The sequence below is a fragment of the Danio aesculapii genome, chromosome 1 (genome assembly GCF_903798145.1).
Source record: "Danio aesculapii chromosome 1, fDanAes4.1, whole genome shotgun sequence".
In the NCBI taxonomy this organism is placed as follows: Eukaryota; Metazoa; Chordata; class Actinopteri; order Cypriniformes; family Danionidae; genus Danio; species Danio aesculapii.
In genome coordinates, this window is record NC_079435.1 from 42,143,322 (window position 1) to 42,167,435 (window position 24,114).

General features: G+C 34.4%; 1 protein-coding gene across 1 annotated transcript; it reads right to left on the reverse strand.

The window, feature by feature from the left end:
* Window positions 1-17,757: 17,757 nt before the first annotated feature.
* Window positions 17,758-19,205, reverse strand: slc25a51a (solute carrier family 25 member 51a). The gene has a single exon (XM_056446328.1). The coding sequence runs from the start codon at window positions 19,130-19,132 to the stop codon at window positions 18,287-18,289; it is 846 nt and encodes a 281-aa protein (XP_056302303.1). The 5' UTR covers window positions 19,133-19,205; the 3' UTR covers window positions 17,758-18,286.
* Window positions 19,206-24,114: the final 4,909 nt, after the last annotated feature.

A 24,114-nucleotide genomic window follows, 5' to 3' on the forward strand; every position in this document is an offset into this window, starting at 1 on the left:
TTTACCAACAAAACACAAGCCTTTCCTACAAATGAGCACTGAAAGTATGATCGCCGGACTTATGGTTTCTGTGCAGTATTGCCAAAAGTGCTAGAAGTAAAAATGTTAATATTTACCCCACCTGCGGGGCAAGTTGTAACAGACAGAGGGTTAGTTGTAACACATGCCTAAAAAGGCAGATTACACAGTTAATTTAAATTTAGTTTGTTTTTAATATTAGCTATATTTTCTCGATTCCTAGCTCAATGTATTTTTTATTCTACATAGCACAGTATGTTTATTTATTTATTGGATAAACACATTTGGATTTATATGGATTATTATTCATTATTATACAATGCATTTATTTGTAGTATCAGCAATAAAATATTTTTTGTCTATTTTTTATTAAAAATCATTTTATTTTAAAAGTTCTCAACATTACACTCAAAATTTTAAAATATTGTGTTAGTTTAATTGGTGTTCAACAGTGTGTGGCTTAATTGTAACACCCTGTTACAACTAACCCTGCTGTGTCGTGTTTTCTTCAAAACCGGCTGGCAGTCACTGTGTGTTTTTTACATTTTTCAAAATGGTTTCATCTCTTAGCATAGAAGACGGGAATCACAACAATATAAGATTTCACGTTCACACTTTCACAGATTTTTTTTTAATAAAAAAATATTGACTATAATAAAAAAATCTACTGTAAAAATGGTTTCTCCTGTGTTTCTCATCTGAATTTTGCCGAACTTTTTTAAATAATTGGCAGGAAGACATCTGCCATCACTGTGGTGAAAACCTCTGAAGCATGCCATGGTTAACCTTAAAACTCTGTGTTACATTTAACCCCGCGTTACTTTGTGCCCCGCGCTCCCCTATATGTGTCTGGATGATAGTAAACGTTTTAATCAATAATTACTAATAAATTGCTAAATAAATAGGGTTTGCGTGGTTTGTTAGAATAGGACAATATTTGGCCAAGATAAAATCTGAGGGTTAAAAAAAAAACAGATTAAAAAATATATACTATTTCAGTTTTTACGAATCAAAAATTAAGTTTTGATATATTTACAGGGGAAAATGAGCAAAATATCTTCATGGAACATAACCTTTACTTAAAATTATATGGATTTTAAAAATATCTATATTTTTAATTTTGACATATATAATGTAATTGTTGTATTCCCAGAGCAACTTTAGAATTCCCACAAAGATTCATTTAATTTTGGTTCAAAATCATTAGTATTTTCTAAAAATGACTCATTGCACATTAAGAAATTACTCCAGATTCCTTCAGTGCTTTTCACATAATTAAATATGATAATTAGTAAAATTCTTTACATTGAAATATGTGATTTTGTTATTTATTTATTTGATAATTATTTAATTCTATGATCTGATTTTAGATGAAGCCCTCGAGTATTACATGTTCAAGTGCACCTGCTTATAAGCTTTCAAAACCTTTTAATTATCATTTTCTGTAACCTTTAGATTTTTATTTTGCCTCTGGAGTGTGATCGAAATATGTTTATTTAAACAAAATACACTTTGGTTTGTCAGTGAAAACCCTGGAAAGTGTACTTTTGTTAGCTGAATAAAACTTAAACTTAATTAACCCACAGATCCTTGAATTTTACTAAACGCCCCAACGCTTTCGAAATTGGTGTTGTACATAAGTCTAGAATGAAGCTGTATCATCACTCTTTTATCATTGCCTGACCCAATGGGAAAATATCATGTGTAAATATCAAACTAAATTAGTGTAGGAAGGTGTTGTTGTGTTTAAGCATCGTATTTTGGTTTAAAAAATATGTATACAATTCATTCATTCAATGGTTTAACTTGCAACACAATGTACATTTTTGTGCTGTATTATTGTTTGTTCTTTTTTTCTAGGATTTTGAGGATGAGAGGCTCCAAATCCTTTAAAGAGACTAAAAAAAATCTGTTTTTTTCACAACGAAGCAAATTTATCTACAAAGCAAAAATGACAATTAATTAATCAGTGTGTCTTTTTAATTAGGAGCAGAAGCTTGCGTCCCAAAATCCTCATGGCACATAAGAGATGGCGTTATTATTATTTTTTGTTATAACCATAGTTCAGGAAGAATACATATTTTATTCTATGATTTTATCTGTTTTTTTATATTTCTCATTCGTTCTTTCGAAGTGTCACTCAGAAAACTGCCAGCTATAGAGTATTGGTAACTCACTGAATCAGAATAACTTTGTCTCTTAATTGAAATTCATAAAAATATGTATTTTTATATAGTATTGTGTTTTTTTAATGAAGATGTTTGTATCCTGATTTTAAATCCAATTACTTTGAATTGAACTGCATTGAAGATGTATACCTCAAAATGTGACTGCTTTAAATTACATTGTTTCTGATTGCATGTTGATCTTGTCTGTTAATGTATTTTTATATTAAACAAACACACAGACAGACAGACAGACAGACAGACAGACAGACAGACAGACAGACAGACAGACAGACAGACAGACAGACAGACAGACAGACAGACAGACAGACAGATAGATAGATAGATAGATCCTCCAATTATAATAAAGTATTTATTCATTTTAGGCCTTAATTTTTAGATAAACATTAACAAATTATATAAAATGTCACTTTAAACTACAAATTAAAAATGAAAATAAATAAATAAGGAAAAATCCCAATGAATCATGAGCTGTGGCTATGGGTATATACACTCGCCCGTCACTTTACTAGTACCGCATTGGACCCCCTTTTGCCTTTAGAACTGCCCTAATCCTCCATGGCATAGATTCAACAAGGTACTGGAAATATTCCTCAGAGATTTTGGTCCATATTGACATGATAGCATCACGAAGTTGCTGCAGATTTGTCGGCTGCACGTCCATGATGCGAATCTCCGGTTCCACCACATCCCAAAGGTGCTTTATTAGATTGAGATCTGGTGACTGTGCCATTTGAGTACAGTGAACTCAGTGTCATGTTCAAGAAACCAGTCAGAGATGATTCGCGCTTTATGACGTGGTGCATTATCCTGCTGGAAGTAGCCATCAGAAGATGTGTACACTGTGGTAACAAAGGGATGGACATGGTCAGCAACAATACTTAGGTAGGCTATGGCGTTGACACGATGCTCAATTGCTTCTAATGGGCCCAAAGTGTGCCAAGAATATATCCCCCACACCATTACACCACCACCACCAGCCTAAACCGTTAATGGTGCCAAATTCTGGCCCTACCATCTGAATGTCACAGCAGAAATCGAGACTCATCAGACCAGGCAACATTCCTCCAATCTTATATTGTCCAATTTTGGTGAGTCTGTGCAAATTGTAGCCTCAGTTTTCTGTTCTTAGCTGACAGGTTGACATCTACTTCAAGGTTGGACTCTTCTGCATACCTCAGTTGTAACGAGTAGTTCTTTAAGTTACTGCTGCCTTTCTATCAGCTTGAACAAGTCTGGCCATTCTCCCCTGACCTCTGGCATTAACAGGGCATTTGCATCCACAGAACTGCCGCTCACTGGATATTTTCTCTTTTTCAGGCCATTCTCTGTAAAAAAGAGATGGTTGTGCGTGAAAATCCCAGTAGATCAGCAGTTTCTGAAATACTCAGACCAGCCCGATTCAAAGTCACTTAAATCACCTTTCTTCCCCCTTCTGATGCTTAGTTTGAGCTGCAGCAGATTGTACTGACCATGTCTACTCGCCTAAATGCATTGAGTTGCTGCCACCATGTGATTGTCCGATTCGAAATTTGCGAGCAGTCGGACAGGTGTACCTAATAAAGTGGCCGCTGTATATTTTTGCAGAATCTATTGGCTGCTTGTCTCCATAAGCTTCCACACGCATTGACACTAAGTATGATTTACAGAAACACTCATCATCTGGAGCCAGAGAGAGAGAGAGAGGCTGGCAAAAGGTTGTCTTCATGAGGCCAGGGCAGTCTGCTGGAATGTGTGTGTGTGGTGAGAGAGAGAGAGAGCTGGCAGCCTCTCCGTAGCAGACCTACTGCTGGATACCTGCTGTTGATCCTGTCAAACTCTCACAGTCACACACACACACACACACACACACACACACACACACACACACGCGCGCGCGCGCGCGCGCGCACACACACTCATCCACACACATATGTAATTAGCTTCATGCATGAGCAAACATTTGCACAGAGGAAGAACGCAAATCGGGTGACGATCCCAGACTTACTTCGCTTATCTCTGCTGCTCCCTTTTTTCTTCTTTCAGATTAAGACAGAGGAAGAAAATGAAAGCGTTTAGGAGAGGTGTAAGGATTATTTCAGTGTGTGTGTGTGTGGAGGGTTTCCCGCTGCAGCGTGTCTTTGAACCACCCCCACCTTGACAGGTCACATGGTCTGTGTGATGCCAGCTGTCTCATTTGCATGTGTTTTAAGTACACCGCAAATCCATCAATCGGGAGAGAAAGCGAGAAAGAAAGAAAGAGAGAAAAGGGGCGGAGATACAAAAAGGGGCTGCAGAGACAGTAGAAGAACTGATTGATGAAGAAAGAGAGACGCCTTCGTTCCTGTGGGCTTCAGAGATGATGTTCAATGCCCACCAGACCCTCTGAAGCCTCATCTCATATGAACAAGAAGAGGATATTACTGTATGCAGAGGGTACAGTCACTGACTTCATATGGCTTATTCTGGAATTGAGGGTACATTTAAAGAACATGCACATAAACAATATGCTTTTTAGGCTCCGGGATATTATGTTCTATTAAGATCTAATATGGTGGCTCAGTGGTTAACACTGTCGCCTAACAGCAAGAAGGTCGCTGGTTTGAGTCCCAACTGTGGCCAGTTGGCATTTCTGTGTGGAGTTTGCATGTTCTCCGCATGTTCGTGTGGGTTTCCTTTGGGTGCTCCGGTTTCCCCCACAGTCCAAAGACATGGTTTATAGATGGAAGGGCATCCGCTGTGTAAAACATATGCTGGAATAGTTGGCGGTTCATTCTACTGTAGCGACTCCTGATGAATAAAGAAACTAAGCTGAAAGGAAAATGAATGGGATGATTTCCAGAACCCTCATGGACGGAGGGGACATGTCCCCACCAATTACTGAAATGTCCCTATCAATAATTTAAACGACTTCAAAATAAAATAATGCTCTGTCAACTCTTAACTTACACATGCACCAAGTCAAGTTTGCTACTTGTTCACCGTTATACTATTATCCAAGGCTGTGCAATTAATTCAAATTCAGTTTTGATTATGGCCTCCATGATTATGAAAAACAATAATCGGGATAAAACAGTGAATTGTGTCACACACCTTTCTAAATTTCTCTACATTCATACCTCCTAAAAGCTGACTGCAGTAAAATCATGTAAATTGACTTTTGCAGCATCAGACAGGATTGTTATTGGTATTATTAAGTATTTATTTTATATTATTAAGTACTTTATTCATGTTTTTAAAAGCGCAAAACAGAATTAGTTCTGTTCAATTCATGCGATGATGTCCACACAAATGTCAAGAGCGAATCTACACCCTTGTTATATATACAAGATCACCTGAAAAGTCTCTGAATTTACAATTTAAATGTGTTTAACTGATATTTTCTTCAGAATTTAAAATATAAATGTTGTCGTTTAGACCTTTTTGTTTGCTTAAATAGCAAAAAGGTGCCATATCAGACATGATTCAGACCCGTAGCCAGCCTTTTTTCACAAAAATGTGGACATTTTTTCAGATATTCGCCTCATTTTCTATTTAATTATGAGATTTAACTCTCTACCATGGTGTTGCCATATGGCAACATGATATTTATGTTCATTTCCCTGCCACTGTTTCTTTAAGACCAATGTTCTAATTTTTTTGCTGGAAAGAGAAGACCTTAGTTAGATCAAATGTACCTTAGACCTTAGATCAAATGTATTTTTTTTTTACATTTTTTTTATTTTTTTAGCTAATAAAAGAAAAACAGTCAAACATTTTTTATAGATCTATTATAATGCGTGCAGTAGAGGGTTAAATACTGCAGTTAGATGACATTTTAAACACTATTTTAGCTGGATTAGCTTGTTGAGAGGTCATCATAACCACACTTTTTGATGTACCAAAAATATTTCCTAAATATGTTGAATAAATAAAAGAAAAATAAAATATTTATTTTTAAAATACAAATTTATTACATCATAAATCATTAGAAAAATGTTTTAAATTAAAAACTGTAGCCTATTGTAATTTATTAGGCAAATAACAAACTGGCCAATACATTCAACTTTCCTTAGTCAGAATCTGTCCATTTGAATAATAATAATAATAATTTATTCATTAATTTTCTTTTTGGCTTAGTCCCTTTATTAATAAGGAGTCACCACAGCGGAATGAACCACCAACTTATCTTGCGTATGTTTTACGCAGCAGATGCCCTTCCAGCCACAACCCATCACCAGGAAACATCCATACACCCTTATTCACACACATACACTACGGACACTTTAGCTTATTCAATTCACCTATAGCGCATGTCTTTGGACTTGTGGAGGAAACTGGAGCCCCCAGAGGAAACCCACACGAACACAGGGAGAACATACAACTCCACACAGAAATGCCAACTGACCCAACCAAGGTTCGAACTAGTGACCTTCTTGCTGTGAGGCGACATTGCTAATAATAATAATAATAATAATTTAGAACTTAACAATTTTTCTAGCCTCTCTTCATGGATAACAACAATAGCCAAAACAGTATTCTTTTTTTATTGGTCATGTTTTCTTTCAAGAATAAGGTCCAAGATTTAGAATTAAAGTTACTTGTCAAATGTTTTGTCTGTTTAAAAAACAACAGCAAAAATAAGACTTTGCTTATGTCAGAGTTTTTTTTTGCACAGCTGGATGTTGGACTATAATAATTGTTTGCACTGGCCAAAACTGATTAAGTCAATCCAGGATTCCGCTTGGTCTTAAAGCCTTTTCGATGGGTTGTTTTTATTATTTATGTTAGCATAGCAGTCAAAATAGGACAAATGAGCTCATGAATGGGATAAATTCTGAACCTTTGTCAGTGAGGGATGGGTCTTCCAAACCACCCAAACCCCTCTTGATTATATTAATTTTAGAAATAATTTCTGGTGAAATAACATGTGAATTTATTTAGATGCACAACAGACGTTGAAATTTGTGAAAATAAAGCACAATGTGCTGCACTAATTTCAATAAATTGTCTGTATTAATATTTTTATACTGGATTATGTCAACCCAATTTTAAATAAAACCAACTGTTATGTCATTTTATATATATATATATATATATATATATATATATATATATATATATATATATATATATATATATATATATATATATATATATATATATATATATATATATATATATATATATATATATAAACCAACAATTTGGTTCATTTACGTTTTCCCCAAAATTAGGTTGAAACGACAGCTTTAGAGTTCACATTTTGAGTTTTGAACTGGAATTATTTTCTTTCAGTTATAAAGATTTGTTTTTATCAGTAACAGATATGAGTCAAATAATTCATTTTTTGAAAATTTAAACAATCTGCAAACCCTTTTTAAGCATTTAGAGTTAGAAAGATAAATAATGCAGACGGTGCCAGTGGTGTGATGGTTAGTGCGTCAACACATGCACTCCGGTGCTCACGGTGACCCGAGTTCGATTCCCGCCTCGTGGTCCTGTGCCGATCCTTCCCCTCTCTCTGTTCCCCATGCTTTCCTGTCAATACTTTACACTTTCCTATCCATTAAAGGTGAAAGCCCCGAAAAAATAATTATAGAAAAAAAGATAAAACAGGACTAAATGTATTCATTTATTCATTTTTGATGCTGCAAAAACTTCAAGGCTATTTAAGACAAACTGAAACCACAATATATTTCAGACAAACTGAAACAGTGTCCACAATATATTTGTGTGAAATTCATCCTGGATTAATAACATTGTTTTTCTGTCTAAAGAAAACAGAATAAATCTAATTATCAGTAATGGACATAAAATATAATTGTAGAATAACTCGTTTACCATTTGTATTGTGGGAGTGTGTGCCAAATTATGCATATGTATTCGTAATATGCATAAAGGGACTATGCATTATTCATTTGATCCTTCATTGTGAACATACTATGCTTCATTGTTCTTATATGCGCTATTAATAGCAATAGTGTAGTGCTTAATTATTATCTTAACCGACTTTTACTGTCTTGCATTCAAAAATGTGTTAATAAGCACCCTGGAGCACTTCATAAGACTCAGTGTGTGCTTCTGTGCTGGAGGTTTCACATTCACCCACTCGTATCGGTGACAATGTGGATGTAGGAGGCTAATGTCATTGTACCAATCAAAGCCTGGGCTAATAGCTAATGCTATCAAAGAGCGATGAACCAGAGCATTCATCTTTTCCAGAGACAGAAGCTCTGCGGACCAGAGGAAAGCGTGCACTTCAAACAATGTGTTGTGAGATCATCAAACACAAAAGGCGTTTGGAGATTTTCAACCCTACAATTGTGCAACGTGAACATGTGGATGTTTTTGTTTGATATGAAAATCTCATTGATATGTATGAGATGCTGCGATAAAGGGGTGTGTAGGTTTATGTGTGAGGATGGTAAAATAACAATAGGCAAATGGATATAAAAGGAAGTGTGTGACAGTTTAGATACTGATGACAAAGTGCTTTAAAAATAACTGGTATCTAATTTTGTCAGTAGACTGAACAGGGCCTCGCTATAGATATACATAGAGAAATATTCTATTGATGTGAGAAGCAGAAGCTAGATTTTATATACATCTGTGAAAAACATTGAGACCAATTGAAAACGTTTGTTTCTCTGGATGTGCTGGTGTGGGTTTGAGTAAAGCGTTAATATTTGTTTACTTTAATAATGGTCTGATAACATCTATTCACCAATTCTAACAATTATATTGCAGTATATGGAACATTTTTAAAGAAAATGACAATTGGTTATAGGGTGACACGGTGGCTCAGTAGTTGTAGCTCAGTAGCTGGTTCGAGTCCCGGCTGAGTCAGTTGGCATTTCTGTGTGGAGTTTGCATGTTTCCCGGTGTGGCCGTGGGTTTCCTCCGGGTGTTCTGGTTTCCCCCACAGTCCAAAGACACGTGGTATAGGCCAATTGAATACACCAAATTGGCCGTAGTGTGCTGTATGTGTGTGAATGAGTGTGAATGGGTGTTTCCCAGTGCTGGGTTGCAGCTAGATGGGCATCCGCTACGTAAAACATATGCTGGACCCCTGGGTTCAAATAACACGTGTTCATTTTTTGTGATTTAAAATAAGGGTTATTCCACCAAATACTGATTTCTTGACTTTGTTGTCTAAAAATGACCAAATACATGTCTGGTACGATTCCACTTTTTTGTTATTTTACAGGGGAAAAGGCTCCAAATGACAACATTTTTATTTTAAATTTGGAAAAAATACATTAGTAGTTTACAGAATAAAACAAACAAATAAACAAACCTTTTCTTAACAGCGCAACGTCTCATTTATATCATTTTTGTGGCATTATATAACAAAAACGGTGCCATATTTTAAACGGACACTCCTGCTGTGCCGCAATTCACATACTTAACCCTTCAAAATGCCCCACCAAAAAAAAAAAAAATTGGATTGTAACTTCTAATGTTGCTAGTTAACACACTCAATGCTTTTTTTTTTCAAAGCATCCCACAATTTATAAAATATAAACCTCTACCAAATGGTATGTTGTTTATGGTAAAAGTACCAGAATTAAAAAACTAAAAAAATCTGAAAAGTGTAAGACCAATTTATAAAAAAAATAATCAAAATAAAACATTTTTGAATACTAAATCATCTTTATTTTATTTAATTATTTATTTTAGGGTTTTTTAACCTTTAATGGATAAAATAGTGCAGAGAATTGACAAGAAATAGTTGGGAGCAGAGAGGGGGGAAGGGTCGATAAAGGACCTCAAGCCAGGAATCGAACTCGGGTCGCCATGAGCACCATGGTGCTATATGTCGGCACACTTAACCAAAAGGCTATTGGTGCCGATATCATTTTTATATTTTGAAATATGCCTTAAAATATTTCAGATTCTCTATTTTACTTTTTTTTTCACAATAAAACCAAAATCAAGTGTAGTAGTGCAACAGGATTATGTTTGTTTGATTTTTTTTGTAAACCAACAATGCTGTGCAGTGGTAACCATTATTTAAAACAGCCATTCATTAAATGACTTTATTATTTAAAACAGTCAAAATATGATCAACCATTTGGTAGAGCAGGCAGTTAAAGGGTTAAAAGTACATAGGCTTACTTTTGAGTGTACTTCCTCATTAACGAAAGGTTGCTTAGGTTCTCCTGTCAATCATCTCGACATATCATCCACATTTCTTTCATATGTAATTACCTACCTTATTGGAGATGCAGCAGCAGATTAATCTGCCATTCTCGAGTCTTTCATGCAGAGAAATCTCCTCAGGTCTTTGAATAATGACGTATTCAGAAGTTAATGTCCAAACACGTCCAAGAATACAAACTAGTCATTTATAGTGGCTGGATATTAATACCAGGGTAAAAAAAATCACATTTTCAGCTGTAAGAATTAAGAAACATTACATCTATGGTAAGAAACTACCTTCCAGTACAATGTAACTTGTGTGTGTATGCGGTTTTAGACAGGCTATCGTCGCCCCCTGTTGGAGATTGTTGTTTAGTGCAAACTAGGCTATATCTAATAAAGGGAGTTAACAACATCATCAACACGCTGCCTACAAATACTACTTAGGAAAGTCAGGCAATACATGTAAAAAAAAAATATAGTTCATTGTTTAATTTCTTTTGGAAAACAAACACCAGCACCTGAAGAAACACGTTCTCAGTGGTAAGAAAGCTGATGGTGGTTTTGACATGATCGTTTTTTTTTTTACATAAATTACACTTTTAAAGTAAATTGGATTAGAAACTGTGTTAATTCGCCAGACTTGATAATTTATAAAAAAGATTGGAGGTCTCAAATTTTTTGTTAACTTGTAGTTTTTTTTTCATTCAAACTCTCTTTAAAACACTTTTAATTTCTTGAACAGGTTCTGTTCTGTTCTGTTCTGTTATGTTTCGTTCACAATTTCTCACCGCACAAAGTGAAGCTACGGAACAACGAAAGCTTTGTAAATAATAAATCGATTTTTTTTATAAGAATTTGCATGAAAAAGAAATTAATTATCTTTGTGATTCTTCTATTCATATGGGGATTTTATGGGTAAATATAATTTCCCTGTTATTCATAAAGAATTTCATACTATGATTAAGGTCATGGCTTTGCTCATTTAATGAAATGCCACTTGTCATTTGAAGTGATTGTTAAAAAAGAACCAAAGTTTTTGAAGACAAATGCATTTACAACCTATAATGTATGAATAAAATGATAAGAAATGTGTTTCAGTCAAAGAAATGAATCACACGGAGGGGAAAATGTCTTTGGAATTCTCTAATAGATCAAATTAATTGGAAAAAAAACTCTTATCTTACAAATTTAGAGTTCCAAACAAAGTTAAAGAATTACATTTAAAAGTGTTACACAATATCTACCCCACAAACGAGATTTTATCTAAATTTGGTAATCCTAATTCCAATTGTGTCTTCTGTAACTCAAGTATTTGTCATCTTTTTGTCAAATGCCCACGTTAAAGTGTTTTAATCTGATTTATCCATCTTTTTTACATCAAAATGTAAGTTTAACATTGATTTTCAATGCGCAATATAATTTGTTACTTTTCTCATGACCAACACAACATAAAATGTATAGACATTTTTTATTAGGTAAATATTATATTCACAAATGTAAATTTTCTTCATCCTTACCTAATTAGCAGGATTTTCTTTGAGACTTAAATTGTTTAATACCGGTTGCCAAAAAAGACTGGTTGCAATAGCAAACATGTTGTGTTGTGCGGTAGGATGCAAAATTCGAAGTTTAAAAATAGTAAAACTTAAATTTTACCGTACACCACGCTGCTTTTAATGCCAACTGCAGATGTCTTTGGCTAACAGTCATCATAAGAGCTGAATGGAGTGAGGACCTAATTAAAAATGCTCGACTCTGCAGTTTTCATTTTATATCAGGTAAGTTCATGCTATGAATCATACACATTACTCATTTTTGATTGTAGCAATGATTTCAGCAAAAACTGTTAAATATGGTTAATTAAACTGCGGACACTGAATGATAAGAATGAAATATAAAAATTTAAGTTCCCATACCTGCCGAACAGGTACAGTTCGCGGTCAGAATGCAGTTGTTTTGCTTGATGATTACCCAGGCCTTGTACAGTTCCATCTTCTTTTCTTGTCTTTGGCTAGGCAGAAACTCGGTTTTTAGCTCTACAAAGTTTTGAATCTGGTATCTATATATCCATTGGGAGAGTGTTATCGCAAATGGACCTGTCAGACGAACACCGCTCACTCTAACGTTAATTTTGCCAAATAACTGTGCTTATCACTGGGTGACAAGCTGTTATAACACACTGAAAGCATTATGTAAATAATATGTATGAAATCAATATAACTTATATCTCTAATACAACAACAAAATCTGTACCGCATCGGATGTCATTCCCTCGCTGTAAATGCTAGCGCTCCCGTTTTTTTCTGCAACCTCGCTGCGCACGCATCTTGAATGTTTACAAACCGGTAATTCGTTTTTTGTTAAAACACAATATTAATAATAAAATAAAAATAAAAACTTAGGAAAGTCAGGTAAGAGTCACATATATAATCAACACATTTAACACTGTAAAAAGTGCCTACTTAAATTATAGGTACAAAAACAAACAAAAAACGTGATTATAGCTATAGTAATCAAAGTAAATAAAATATAATGTAACATGAAGGATGTCTCTTTATATAATATGGAAGTTCAATTTTAAAGGAAAACATTTGAATTTCTGTATAGGCCGTCCTCGCATTTTATTTAGTATGTAGGTTCCCAGAGGACAACCAACAGGACATGTTTTGGATGTCTCCTTTGTTTGTCACAGTCATTACAGCTAATGAGCTGATAATGCAACACAATCTCACAGCTATTCATAACTTTTTGATTTAGTGGCTAATTCCTATCAATTCGTTTGATCTAATTCGTACTATTTAGTACCATTTGCTCATCACCCAATGACGTTTGGGTTTAGGGGTGGGGTTGGGTGCCATGCCTCCTTTTTAAAATCGTACATTTTCGTATGACTGAACTCGTACGAATTCACCATTAACCTGACTCAGGTGTGCTTGGTTGAGGAGACCTGGAAAATGTGCAGAGCGGGTGGTCCTCCACGAACGTGGTTGAGAACCACTGAATTACACCACATAAACCCATATGGTCATTGCTTTAAAAAAAACAAAGCAGAAATAAATTTGAAATGGTGATCCAAACTATTTCTGAAGAAAGAATAATGTAACATACAGCAGATCAATGAGCAGTTACAACTTACTTGACCTATTTCTTGTTAAAAGTATTAAAACATGTTAATTTCAGAGTGACACTGAATGATTTTAATAAAAAGGCCTTCATGTAATATTCAATCAGTTTGGTTTTATTTATAGCTTATAATATTTAACATAAAAATCACAGTATTTTTATAATTTAAAAAATACACGGAAACACATACAGTCTTTGCTTAGCCTGAATGTAGACATAACACAAAAATGGCACAATTACACAACACTTAACATCATCCACCAAATGTTTGCTACATTTTTTTTACAACAGCTGTAGAGGACAATATGAGCCATCAAATGAAATCACATGGACAAAACAAAATGCATAGGAAGATAATGTTGACGACATAAACAACATTTCAGCATGAATATGTATAGATTAATGTGAATTTAAAGGATAGTTGCTAGAGTATTTATTTGATGTCATATATAAGTGCTATAAAAGTGGTCAGTGTTTATGCTTAGAAAGATTAAATTCAGTGCACATGCAATTGATTTATACAGTGTTTTGAGCTTAAAGGTTGTTTTTTTTAAATGTTATTTAATTTTTTCCTTTTTACATCAGTAATTACAGTCCAAGCATGTGCTCATGTTAAAGTTCATACATTTAAAGAATGGCATAAAACAAGCTGAAGCTAAATGTTTCTTTCTTGATGCTTTTGTTTAATTGTCCAGCATCTGCATTCATGCATTACTGTTCAAAAGATTGGGTTCAGTACCCCCCCCCCTCCCCCCGGTCTTTCCTTACTTGATCAAAAGTTACAATCAAGTGTTTAGATTGCCATGTTAAATATATATTGTTCTTTTTACATTTTCAAACCATTTCAACATTGATAATAATAATATCCAGGGTATCCACTCTAAGCCAAAATGTTAAATTCTCTGACTTTCACTGACTTAAAAGCAGATTTTACATTATTAATAATAGATAAACAGGTAAATGTAATGTTGAGCAGTCCCTCAATATGTTGCGATCGCTGAATTTAACACAAAATCAAGGAAATTGTGCACAATTTAGAGAATAATTTTGCGATATCCTACAGATTTTTTTCTTGTCTTATCTCAAATCCAAATATTTAAAATAAGGACAAGCAAAACATATAGTCTTGTTTGAAGAAATAATGTGTCAAAATTAAGAGAGTTTTTCTCTAAAACAAGCTAAAATATCTGCCAGTGGGGTAAGGTAAATATTTCAAAAGGAAAAACTAGATTATTTTGCTTGTTTTAGGGAAATTTTACATTATTTATGACATAAAACAAGAATGTATGTTTTTCTTGTCAAGAAACTGCTTCTTGATTTAAGTATTTTTTGATATTTGGACTAGATAAGATTTTTGCGTGTTCAAATTTCTGACTAGCATTGTTTTATATTGGTTTTATATTTTATATTCACATGTTGTGCTCATCTGGTGTGCGATACCTCAAGTTGTCATAGACATGGGCACTTCTCCTTAGGTGTTTAACTTTATGTATCATGTGCATCGCGACACACATTCAGCCAAAGCCTATTTAAAAACACTTTAAAAATTGTTGTTGCTTGTTCAAAAACTTATTTAAAATGAGCTGAAACCACTTCATTATTGAGATTCTGTTGGAACAAGTTAATTTTTTCATGTTTAATCGCCTTAAATGTGTTAAATTTCGAAAGTTAATGAATTGATTTGTGCTGAAACTATATGAATGGATTGTGTGGACCCCTGCATTTTTTACAGTGAAGACTACATAAGTGTGTTTCTGCTAAAATGTGTAATTTGTCTAAAAATGTGTCTAATGTTCTTGTTGATGTTCTTGTTGAAGAGATTTGAACTGTTTTGTTTATTTTGATTATTTAGAGCAGGGGTGCTCAAACTTTTTCCCATGAAGGGCTCAAAACCAAACTAGATTGAGGCTAGAGAGCCGAAGGTAAATATAGCTACCTAATTTATTTAATAATATTTAAAACTAACTAGTACACATTCTTTGTATTAACTAATGCAGTGTAAATTTTTTAAAAACATTTTTATGATGAACCTATTGCAGTAAAAATGATCGCATTTATAGCAGAATGGAGTTAAGCTAGTCAAGCCGCACCTGATTTTTCCTTGATTTGCTCGCAGATGACTTCTGCATTGTCCTCTATCTGTCGAGTGACAGTATTTACATTTTTACAAAGTATTTCTTTACGTATTTACAATTAACATATAAATGAAAGATTTCATTTCAGTTGGGTTTTTTGTAGCTCAGCAATAAAACAAAGAAAAAAGATTATCTTAAACTAGAAAAGACAATCTCTGTCAAAATCATTCGCCCCAACCCTGCCCATCATTCGTACTCCTTTCTCAGATGAGATGGTGGGCTAAATCAAAGGTTACTCGCGGGTCCTAGTTTGGGCATCTCTGATTTAGAGTAATCTTTGTATCAAATATGATGTAGTAGGATTTATACACTGTAAAATATGCTGGGTTCCACACAATCGTTTTTTACAAATAAAAGTGGAATGAACATAAAACAATTAATTGTCCCTCCAAAAATGAACAATTGTGTTGTTTCAATTCATTTTAAACAAGTTAAGAAAGTAAAAACAAGAAGCAAGTGATTTTTTTGAGTGTTGTTTTGAGACTAATAGTCATTAAGGTCAAAAAAAGAATTTGAAGAACTAAAATGTATAAATTTGTGTATATGTTCACTGCAAAACACCACAAGAAATGTTAGAAATATACAAACGACAAACAAAAATCCCTAATATTCCACGACCTTTTAAAATTCCATGATATTGCAGAAATTCCATGACCCGTGGGAATCAGCATTGATAATAATATGAAACGCACCAATTCCACACATTAGATTGACTTCTGAAAGACTGAGACACATTGAAGACTGCAGTAATGACTGCTTGAGAAAAAACGTGACAAAATATTACAGACCGCAAACTTTCAAACTGAATGGGATCTGAACAGATATTATACTCTAATTCTATAAAACTGCACTTAGAGACAACTGACATCATTCAAAGTGCCTCGTGGCACGTTGCCATTGTAAACTGAGGTCTGTGGTTCCACCTTTATAAAATCCTAATATATTTGGTAGTGATTCAAAGAGCAGAGTGCACGAGAAACCAACCAAAATGACCAAATCATTGCTTATGTCAATGAAATAATCTTTATAGTTTCAGCAGCCGCTAAAAGCATGACGAATTCTGGCTCATGTCATTGAATTGGTCTGTGAGACTTCAGCAGGCGCTAAAAGCATGAACAATTCTGGCTCAAATGGGACGATTCTGTGACCACACGAAAGCTACAGTGACCACAAACACTAAATTGTCTCTCGTGTTTGTCGATTTCCAGATGACTAATCAATGCTTGCACTGGAACTAAAGTCTTCAGAAGTCTACAGCATTTGGCGTCACTAAAGTTAACTCAGCAAATACTATATAGAAAGTTGGTGGTTAAAAGATGGTGGCAGTGTAAACTGTGATCCTGATCATTCCCACAATAGTAATGAAACACTTAGTATTTGGAATACTGTGTGGTTAAGAGACACAGTACAGAGAGCTTAGAAGAAAAAAGCATGCTGGGAAGCCATCAGAGAAAACCCTAAGTGAGCTGAGGTTAAAAATGCCTCTCTCTCTCTCAACACTCGATGCTTCTAATTTTGACCCCATACAATCTCTATATAAATGATAAGACTTGGGTTTCATCCAATAAGATATTAAAGGAAAGGTTCTACTAAAAATGTAAACCGTTTGCAAACCTGTTTGACTTTTTCCTATACAACACAAGAGATTTTTGCAGAGCATCATCGCCACATTTTTTCATTAATATTAAGTGAATTATCTTTAGTATTAAAACAAACAGTTGATATAAAATTTAAACTAAGTTCTAATGAATTTAATGGTATATCATACAAGGCAATTGCTTATTCTTTAATTTTAATCTAACCAAACTTGTCAAGTGTGAAATTTCACTAAATATCCACTATTTTATGAGCACTTGTGAAACAGATGTCATGAATTAGTAGTTGTTTTGATGTGTCAATGAATACAGAAACTGATCAAATTTTAAACCAAAAATTTAAAATAATGATACATTGAAATAGTCAACGTTTACAGTGAAAGTATTTAATAAAACATTTCGCATTTTGTTTATTTTTTAATAAATGTTATTCTTTAAAATCAAAGAAAAAAAAAATTCAAGTTTTAACACAAAATTTTCAACATCAACAAACTTAGCCTTGAATTCACAGGAATAAATTACATTTTTAAATATATTTAAATAGAAAAAGTTTATTTTAAATCGTAAGAATTCAAAAAATATGAATGGCTTTACTTTATTTGTAGTCAAATAAATTTAAACATAGCCTCTAAGAGGAACAAGAGATGTCACTGAGGTGGTACCTTTTCAAACAGTACACATTTTGTGCCAAACATATCCACATTGGTACCTCAAAAGTTGCATATTAATTCTTAAAAATTTCAAGAGGCACACTTTTGTTCTCTTTAGGTACTAATATGTACCCTTAAAGTACTGAAATTGACCTTTTAGGTACAAATGTGCACCTTTTGAAAAGGTATCACCCCAGTGGATGCCCTTGATACGTAATTTCTGAGAGTATAAGGTACTTCTTTCAAAATTATTTTAGAAAGTTTGCTCCAAATGTAAAAATGTCCATGAATTTAAAATGATATAGCTAAAATTAAAGATTTTCCATTAACCTTGAATACGGCACTTTAAATAATCCCTGTTCTTCTGTTTTATTAGCAGCAGAAATAGAGTAAAAGGAAGACTAATTTCTCCAAATCAGGAATGCTCTTCCAACCTTAACTCTCCTTCACCTTAACCTTAAGTCTCATCTCGATCACATCATTTTCAACAAGAGTTCATACGCAGCATTTATGATGCCCCAAGAAAATATCGACCTCTGGAAGTTCAAATGCACACCTCGAAACAGACGGCTCACCTTCCCATCCCTCTCTCTCAAAACACTAGCTAAAATCACCCTGCAGGACTGAAACGGTCCTCCGATCTGTACCTGCGCATGAGACTTGGCCACATTCAGAGGGTAAAACACCACTCCGAGACCTGCTCCTAAAATCCCTCCACACACAAAATCATTAATTAAATGCCCGGCCTTTGACTCAACTTCAGGGAGCAATTCCTTAATCGGTCCACGCAGACCAAAGAACAAAGCATTGCTGGGGCCATTTCTGATCAGGATCGGGACGAGGCCACGGTACAGCTCTAAAAAGCCATGTTGCTGTAGCAAAACACGAAAAATGTGTGCGGTGTTCTGAAAGTTCCCATGATGACGAGGGTCCTGCAGTAGAGTTTGCACCCTCTCAAAAGGCGTCAAAACTGCTTCCGCTGTTCCTGCTAATATTGCTGCAATGGCGTCTCTAAACTGGACGGGGGCTTCAGGAGCATGAACCCTCAGAATTCTGGAGAAATCCTCGTAGAGTCCGAACATAATTGCGATTGTGCTGCTTTTTTGGAGCAATGGTGGAAGGATGCCACGATATAGGGTCCGCAAACCGTCCCTCTGGAGCCCTCGCACGGCATCCCATGCATGCACGCCAAACAGCTGCTGGCGGAACAGGGCTTTGTGAATGGGAAATGTGATGATGATGTTGGCGAACGCTGCTAGAGAACCACACAAGTAGTGGTTTTGAGTCTGAAGGGACTCTTCTTGGTCGCCGGAGGCCATGATTACAGGTGATTGCAAATCAATGGTCAAAATTGGGGATCAGATGTGACTTCATATGGTGCGTTACGTATAATGTGCTTCTGTGGAGTAAAAGAAAGAAAACAATTTGTGATTATTAATAACTGCTATACTTATACAAATTTATCCATTACTTAAAATCGTGAATGACACTACTTAAAATGATTACCTTGACCCTTTAACTGCCCCACCAAAAAAAATAAATTGGATTGCATTTCTTAACTACTAATGTCGCTAGTTAACACACTCAATGCATTTTTTTTCAACACATCCCATAATTTCTAAAATATCAACCTCTACCAAATGATTGACATGTCGGTTTATGGTAAAAGAACCAGAATTAATACATATACTATAAAAAATCTGAAAATGTGAAGTGTAAGACTAATTCATTTAAAATCTTAATCAAAATAAAACATTTTTGAATAGTAAATCATCTTTATTTTTAAAGTATGCCATAAAATATTTTAGATTCTCATTTAACATGATTTCTTTCTCTTTTTTTTTTACAATAAAACCAAAATCAAGTGTAGTATAGTGCAACAGGATTATGGTTGTTCGATTTTTTGTAAACCAACGATGTTGTGTGTGTAAACCATTTGGTAGAACAGGCAGTAAAAAAGTGACAAGTTGACTATTTAAAAAAGTGAGTAAACTCAAAGTATCTTGGAACTGTTAAATTGAAGAATATTATGCCCCAAGTGTAGGGGAAAACAACATGGGCATAATAAACGAAATAAGGTTGTGGATGTTGGATTTCCCAAGGGAAACAAAAACAAAAAAAGATTCCCTTCGGTCGACAAACCAAACGCGGACACTCAGTTGAGAGTAATTGAGTAGATTTATTATAGAAAGTAGCAAGTTAAATGAGTATCTCTTGAGGGTGGCCACTGGCCAAAAACAAACAAACAAAAGAATCTGCAAAGTAAATAAACTAAAAATCTTTCAATTTTAAAACTAATGAATCTTTAAAGAAAAATACAGGAAGATAACCTTCCCCTGTAAACATAAACAAAGTCAAAAGTAATCAAATAAATAGGCAGGTCACCCCTAAGCTTAAACTCTCAAAAAGTGGTGAGCATACATGGGGATTTGGACAATAATAACATTTGGTTGTCGGCCAGAGGGGTATGGAAATCCAGGAGCTCTCCACTCCCAGCAACCGACACACCACAAATGAGCTCCTCAAACTTTGCCAGAAGTTCCCTTTTATAGCTCTTGGCAACTAGCAGCCAATCAGAGCCTGGACCACATTAAAATGGTAGCCTATGTGATAACAGAAAACTACACATGGTGGTGGGACAAAGAAAAAAGACACATGCAATGCACAACAAAAATAAATGAATAAACTTTAGTCGTAACAATGTAACTTTTTAAAAATATATATTTTTAGGCGCTTTTCACCTTTATTATATAGAACAGTGGAGTTGAGACAGGAATACATGGGGAGCGGAGAGAGGGAGGAAGGATCGGCAAAAGACCTCAAGCCAGGAATCAAACTTGGGTCATTGTGAGAACCTCAGTGCTATATGTTGGCGCTTTTTACCACTAGGCTATTGGTGCCAACCAAGTTGATGTAACTGAATTGTTTAGAATTATCCACATAACTTATTTACTTGATCATTTTAATGCAACAGGTTTACTCACTTTTTAAGTAAAGTCAACTAATCACTTTAAAAACAACTGGTTTACTCACATTTTAAAAGTACAGTCAACTAATAGTTTTTGAAAATTCTGTCATCATTTCCTCATCCTTAACTTGTAAACCTCTTCGAATTGCTATTTTTCTGTTGAAGATATTTTAAACAATGAAAAAAAAAACCACTGCCATTGGCTTACATCTTTATTTTCCCATACTATGGATGTCAATGATAAACGGTTTCAAACATTCTTCAGAATATCTTCTTTTTGGTTACAAAAAAAAAGGTCATAAAGATTTAGCACCACCTGAGGGTGAGTAAATGGTGACCAATTTTGAAAATTTGGAGTGAACAATCCCTTCAAATAGCACATACATCTAACAATTTAAACAGTAAACTGGATGTAGTGAGATATGAACTACAATATAATATTTAGTTGGGCTAAACAATATATCGTTTGAGCATCGATATTGCAGTGTGTGTATCTGCAATAGTCACATCGCAGGATTCGATTATTTATTAAAGATTAAAAGATTATTAATGTATTTGTTTTATCATTTATACAATGATGAGCATGTTTTTTTACATTTGATTGTTCAATTTCTGTACTTGAATATTGTTACACTCCCCAGATAACCACAAAGCACTGTTTACTTACTGTTTATTTTTCTTGTTATTTATTAGAATTTATGCAGATCCACTGCATAGAAAAACCCCAGTCAAGCTAAATAATGAAATCTTTCCAAATAGAGCTATTCAAGTCATCTAATTACATTCATATAGCAGTATATATCGGAGAAAAAAAACTGAATATCGCAATGTCAGATTTTCCAATATCATGCAGCCCTAATATTGAGTATTCATTCATTCATTTTCCTTCAGCTTAGTCGCTATTTTAGAGGTTGCCACAGAGGAATGAACCACCAACTATTCTGACATACGTTTTACACAGCGGATACCCTTCGAGCCACAACCCAGTACTGGGAAACATCCATACACACTCATACACTACAGCCTCATTCATTTTCTTTCACCCTTTATTCATTGATTGATATTGTCAACTTTAAAACTTAATATACACTAGTACCATTTCAAAGTTAAAGAAATGAATAAAGTAATACTTTTATTTTGCAAGAATGTATTACATTAATAAAAACAGTAACAGTACAACATATATTTCAAATAAATGCTGTCGTTTGACCTTCATCAAGAAATTCTAAAATATGAATGTTTGCGCAAAAATATAAAAGGTCTGTAGTTTTCATCTGTTATAATAACTAGAATCAGTGTATTAGAAAGATTTCTGAAGGACTGTGTGAGACACTGAAGTAATGACTGCAGACAATTCAGCTTTGGATCACAGGAATAAATTACAATTCAAAACGCATTAATATAGACTGTTTTTAAATTTCATTAATATTACTCTTTCGTTGCATTTTTGATCAAACAAATGCAGCTTTATGTGTATATAAAAGAAACATTTTTAACAATTATTGCCATTAATTACCAAGGTGGCACAGTGGGTAGCACAATTGCCTAACAGCAAGAAGGTCATTGGTTCGAGCCACGGCTGGGATTTGCATGTTCTCCTTGTGTTTGCGTGGGTTTCCTCCAGGTGCTCCGGTTTCCCCCACAGTCCAAACACATGCGGTACAGTTGAATTGAATAAGCTAAATTGGCCATAGTGTATGTGAGTGTGTGCAAGAGTGTGTGGGTGCTTCCCAGTGATGGGTTGTGGCTGGAAGGGCGACCGCTGCGTAAAACACATGCTGGTTAAGCTGAAGATTCGTTCTGCTGTGGCGACCCCTAATAAAGAAAAGGGACTAAGCTGAAAAGAAAATGAATGAATAATTACCATATTTATTTACCAACATAACCCAAACAGTTAGAACAGTATTATATATATATATATATATATATATATATATATATATATATATATATATATATATATATATATATATATATATATATATATACATACATACAAACATACAAATACCTACATACAAACATACACATACATATGTACTTTAAGTTGATATGGAATAAATTAGGGCTTAAGACTAATACACTAAATTGCATGTTTTTGCTGTCTAAAACTAACTTCCAGTAATATATCTTAAAATACGTCAGTGTGATTGTCTCAAGATGCACAACAGTAATGTGTTTTTCGAAGTAATTTTTCTGAAAGCTTTTGCAGAGGTCCTCTCTAATGGGCTCCATCCAGCCCTCTGGCTGACAACCACCAGAGTAGGTCAGACATTAAAGATTTAAGATGTCAGATATAAGACTTTAAACTAATATGAATCCATAATATTTCTAGTAAAATTAAAATATAAATACAATATAACAATACATTTCACATTGTTAATGAGAAAACCATAAGCATCTCCATAGAGGTTGAAACTAAATTTGCTCTTTGCTATCCAGTTATTTCTGTTATTCAATCATTAATTATTAATTAATAAAATAATGTTTCATTCAAACAGCTTACAATATATTTTTTGCCATGTTGGACAGTTTCATGTCGGAGGATATGGTTACCATGGTAATAATGGTAAAGGCGTGACCGTGATGTTTATGACAAAGACGAATCATATCATCCGCAAAACATTTTAGCGATGCACAATCAAAAATCATGGCATAACATAATATCATACAGCCAGGAAGAAAAATCTATTGATTATGATGATTTGAAGCTGTAAAGATGAAGCATCTTCATTTGAAGACAACGGGTCTGCATCATTCTCAATCACCACATCTCATTCAAATAAGCACTTTGATCAAATTACTATAGTTTACCCGCTATGAATTATCTTTACCTAGAGGAATGACGAAATATCATCAATAGCCATAGATAACCTGATGACAAATTGATGTGAATCGTATAAATACAGAAACCTCACCTCATGTCATCCGTGCGGGTTCACGCGCTTCCGTCGCGCACATGAAGCACACTACAAGCTCGCGCGCATCCCGCGCTCTGATTGGCTTAAGAATAACAATGATGTGCTGATCTGAGATCTGCTGACATCGCCACGGGTGGTTACCCATCCGAGGTTTCCTCTGTGTGTAGGTGTGGTGGTCTTTTCATTTTAAAAACATTTTATAAAAGAATTACAGACTGATGGAGATCACATGACAACATACAGTGAAGAGACAACATGGCGTCGTTGTAGATTAATAAAGAGGTCTAACATATTTTTTTTACCTTCTAACATAAATAAATAAAAAAAATAATAATACATTTTATTTATAATGCTCTTTTCTCAGTCCCAAAGCGCTATCAGAGATACAAGGCAAACAAAGCAGAACAATAAA

What these genes read in the sequence shown, in the direction of transcription:
- slc25a51a (XM_056446328.1), bottom strand. Translation starts at nt 19,132, where the DNA reads ATGGCCTCCGGCGACCAAGAAGAGTCCCTTCAGACTCAAAACCACTAC.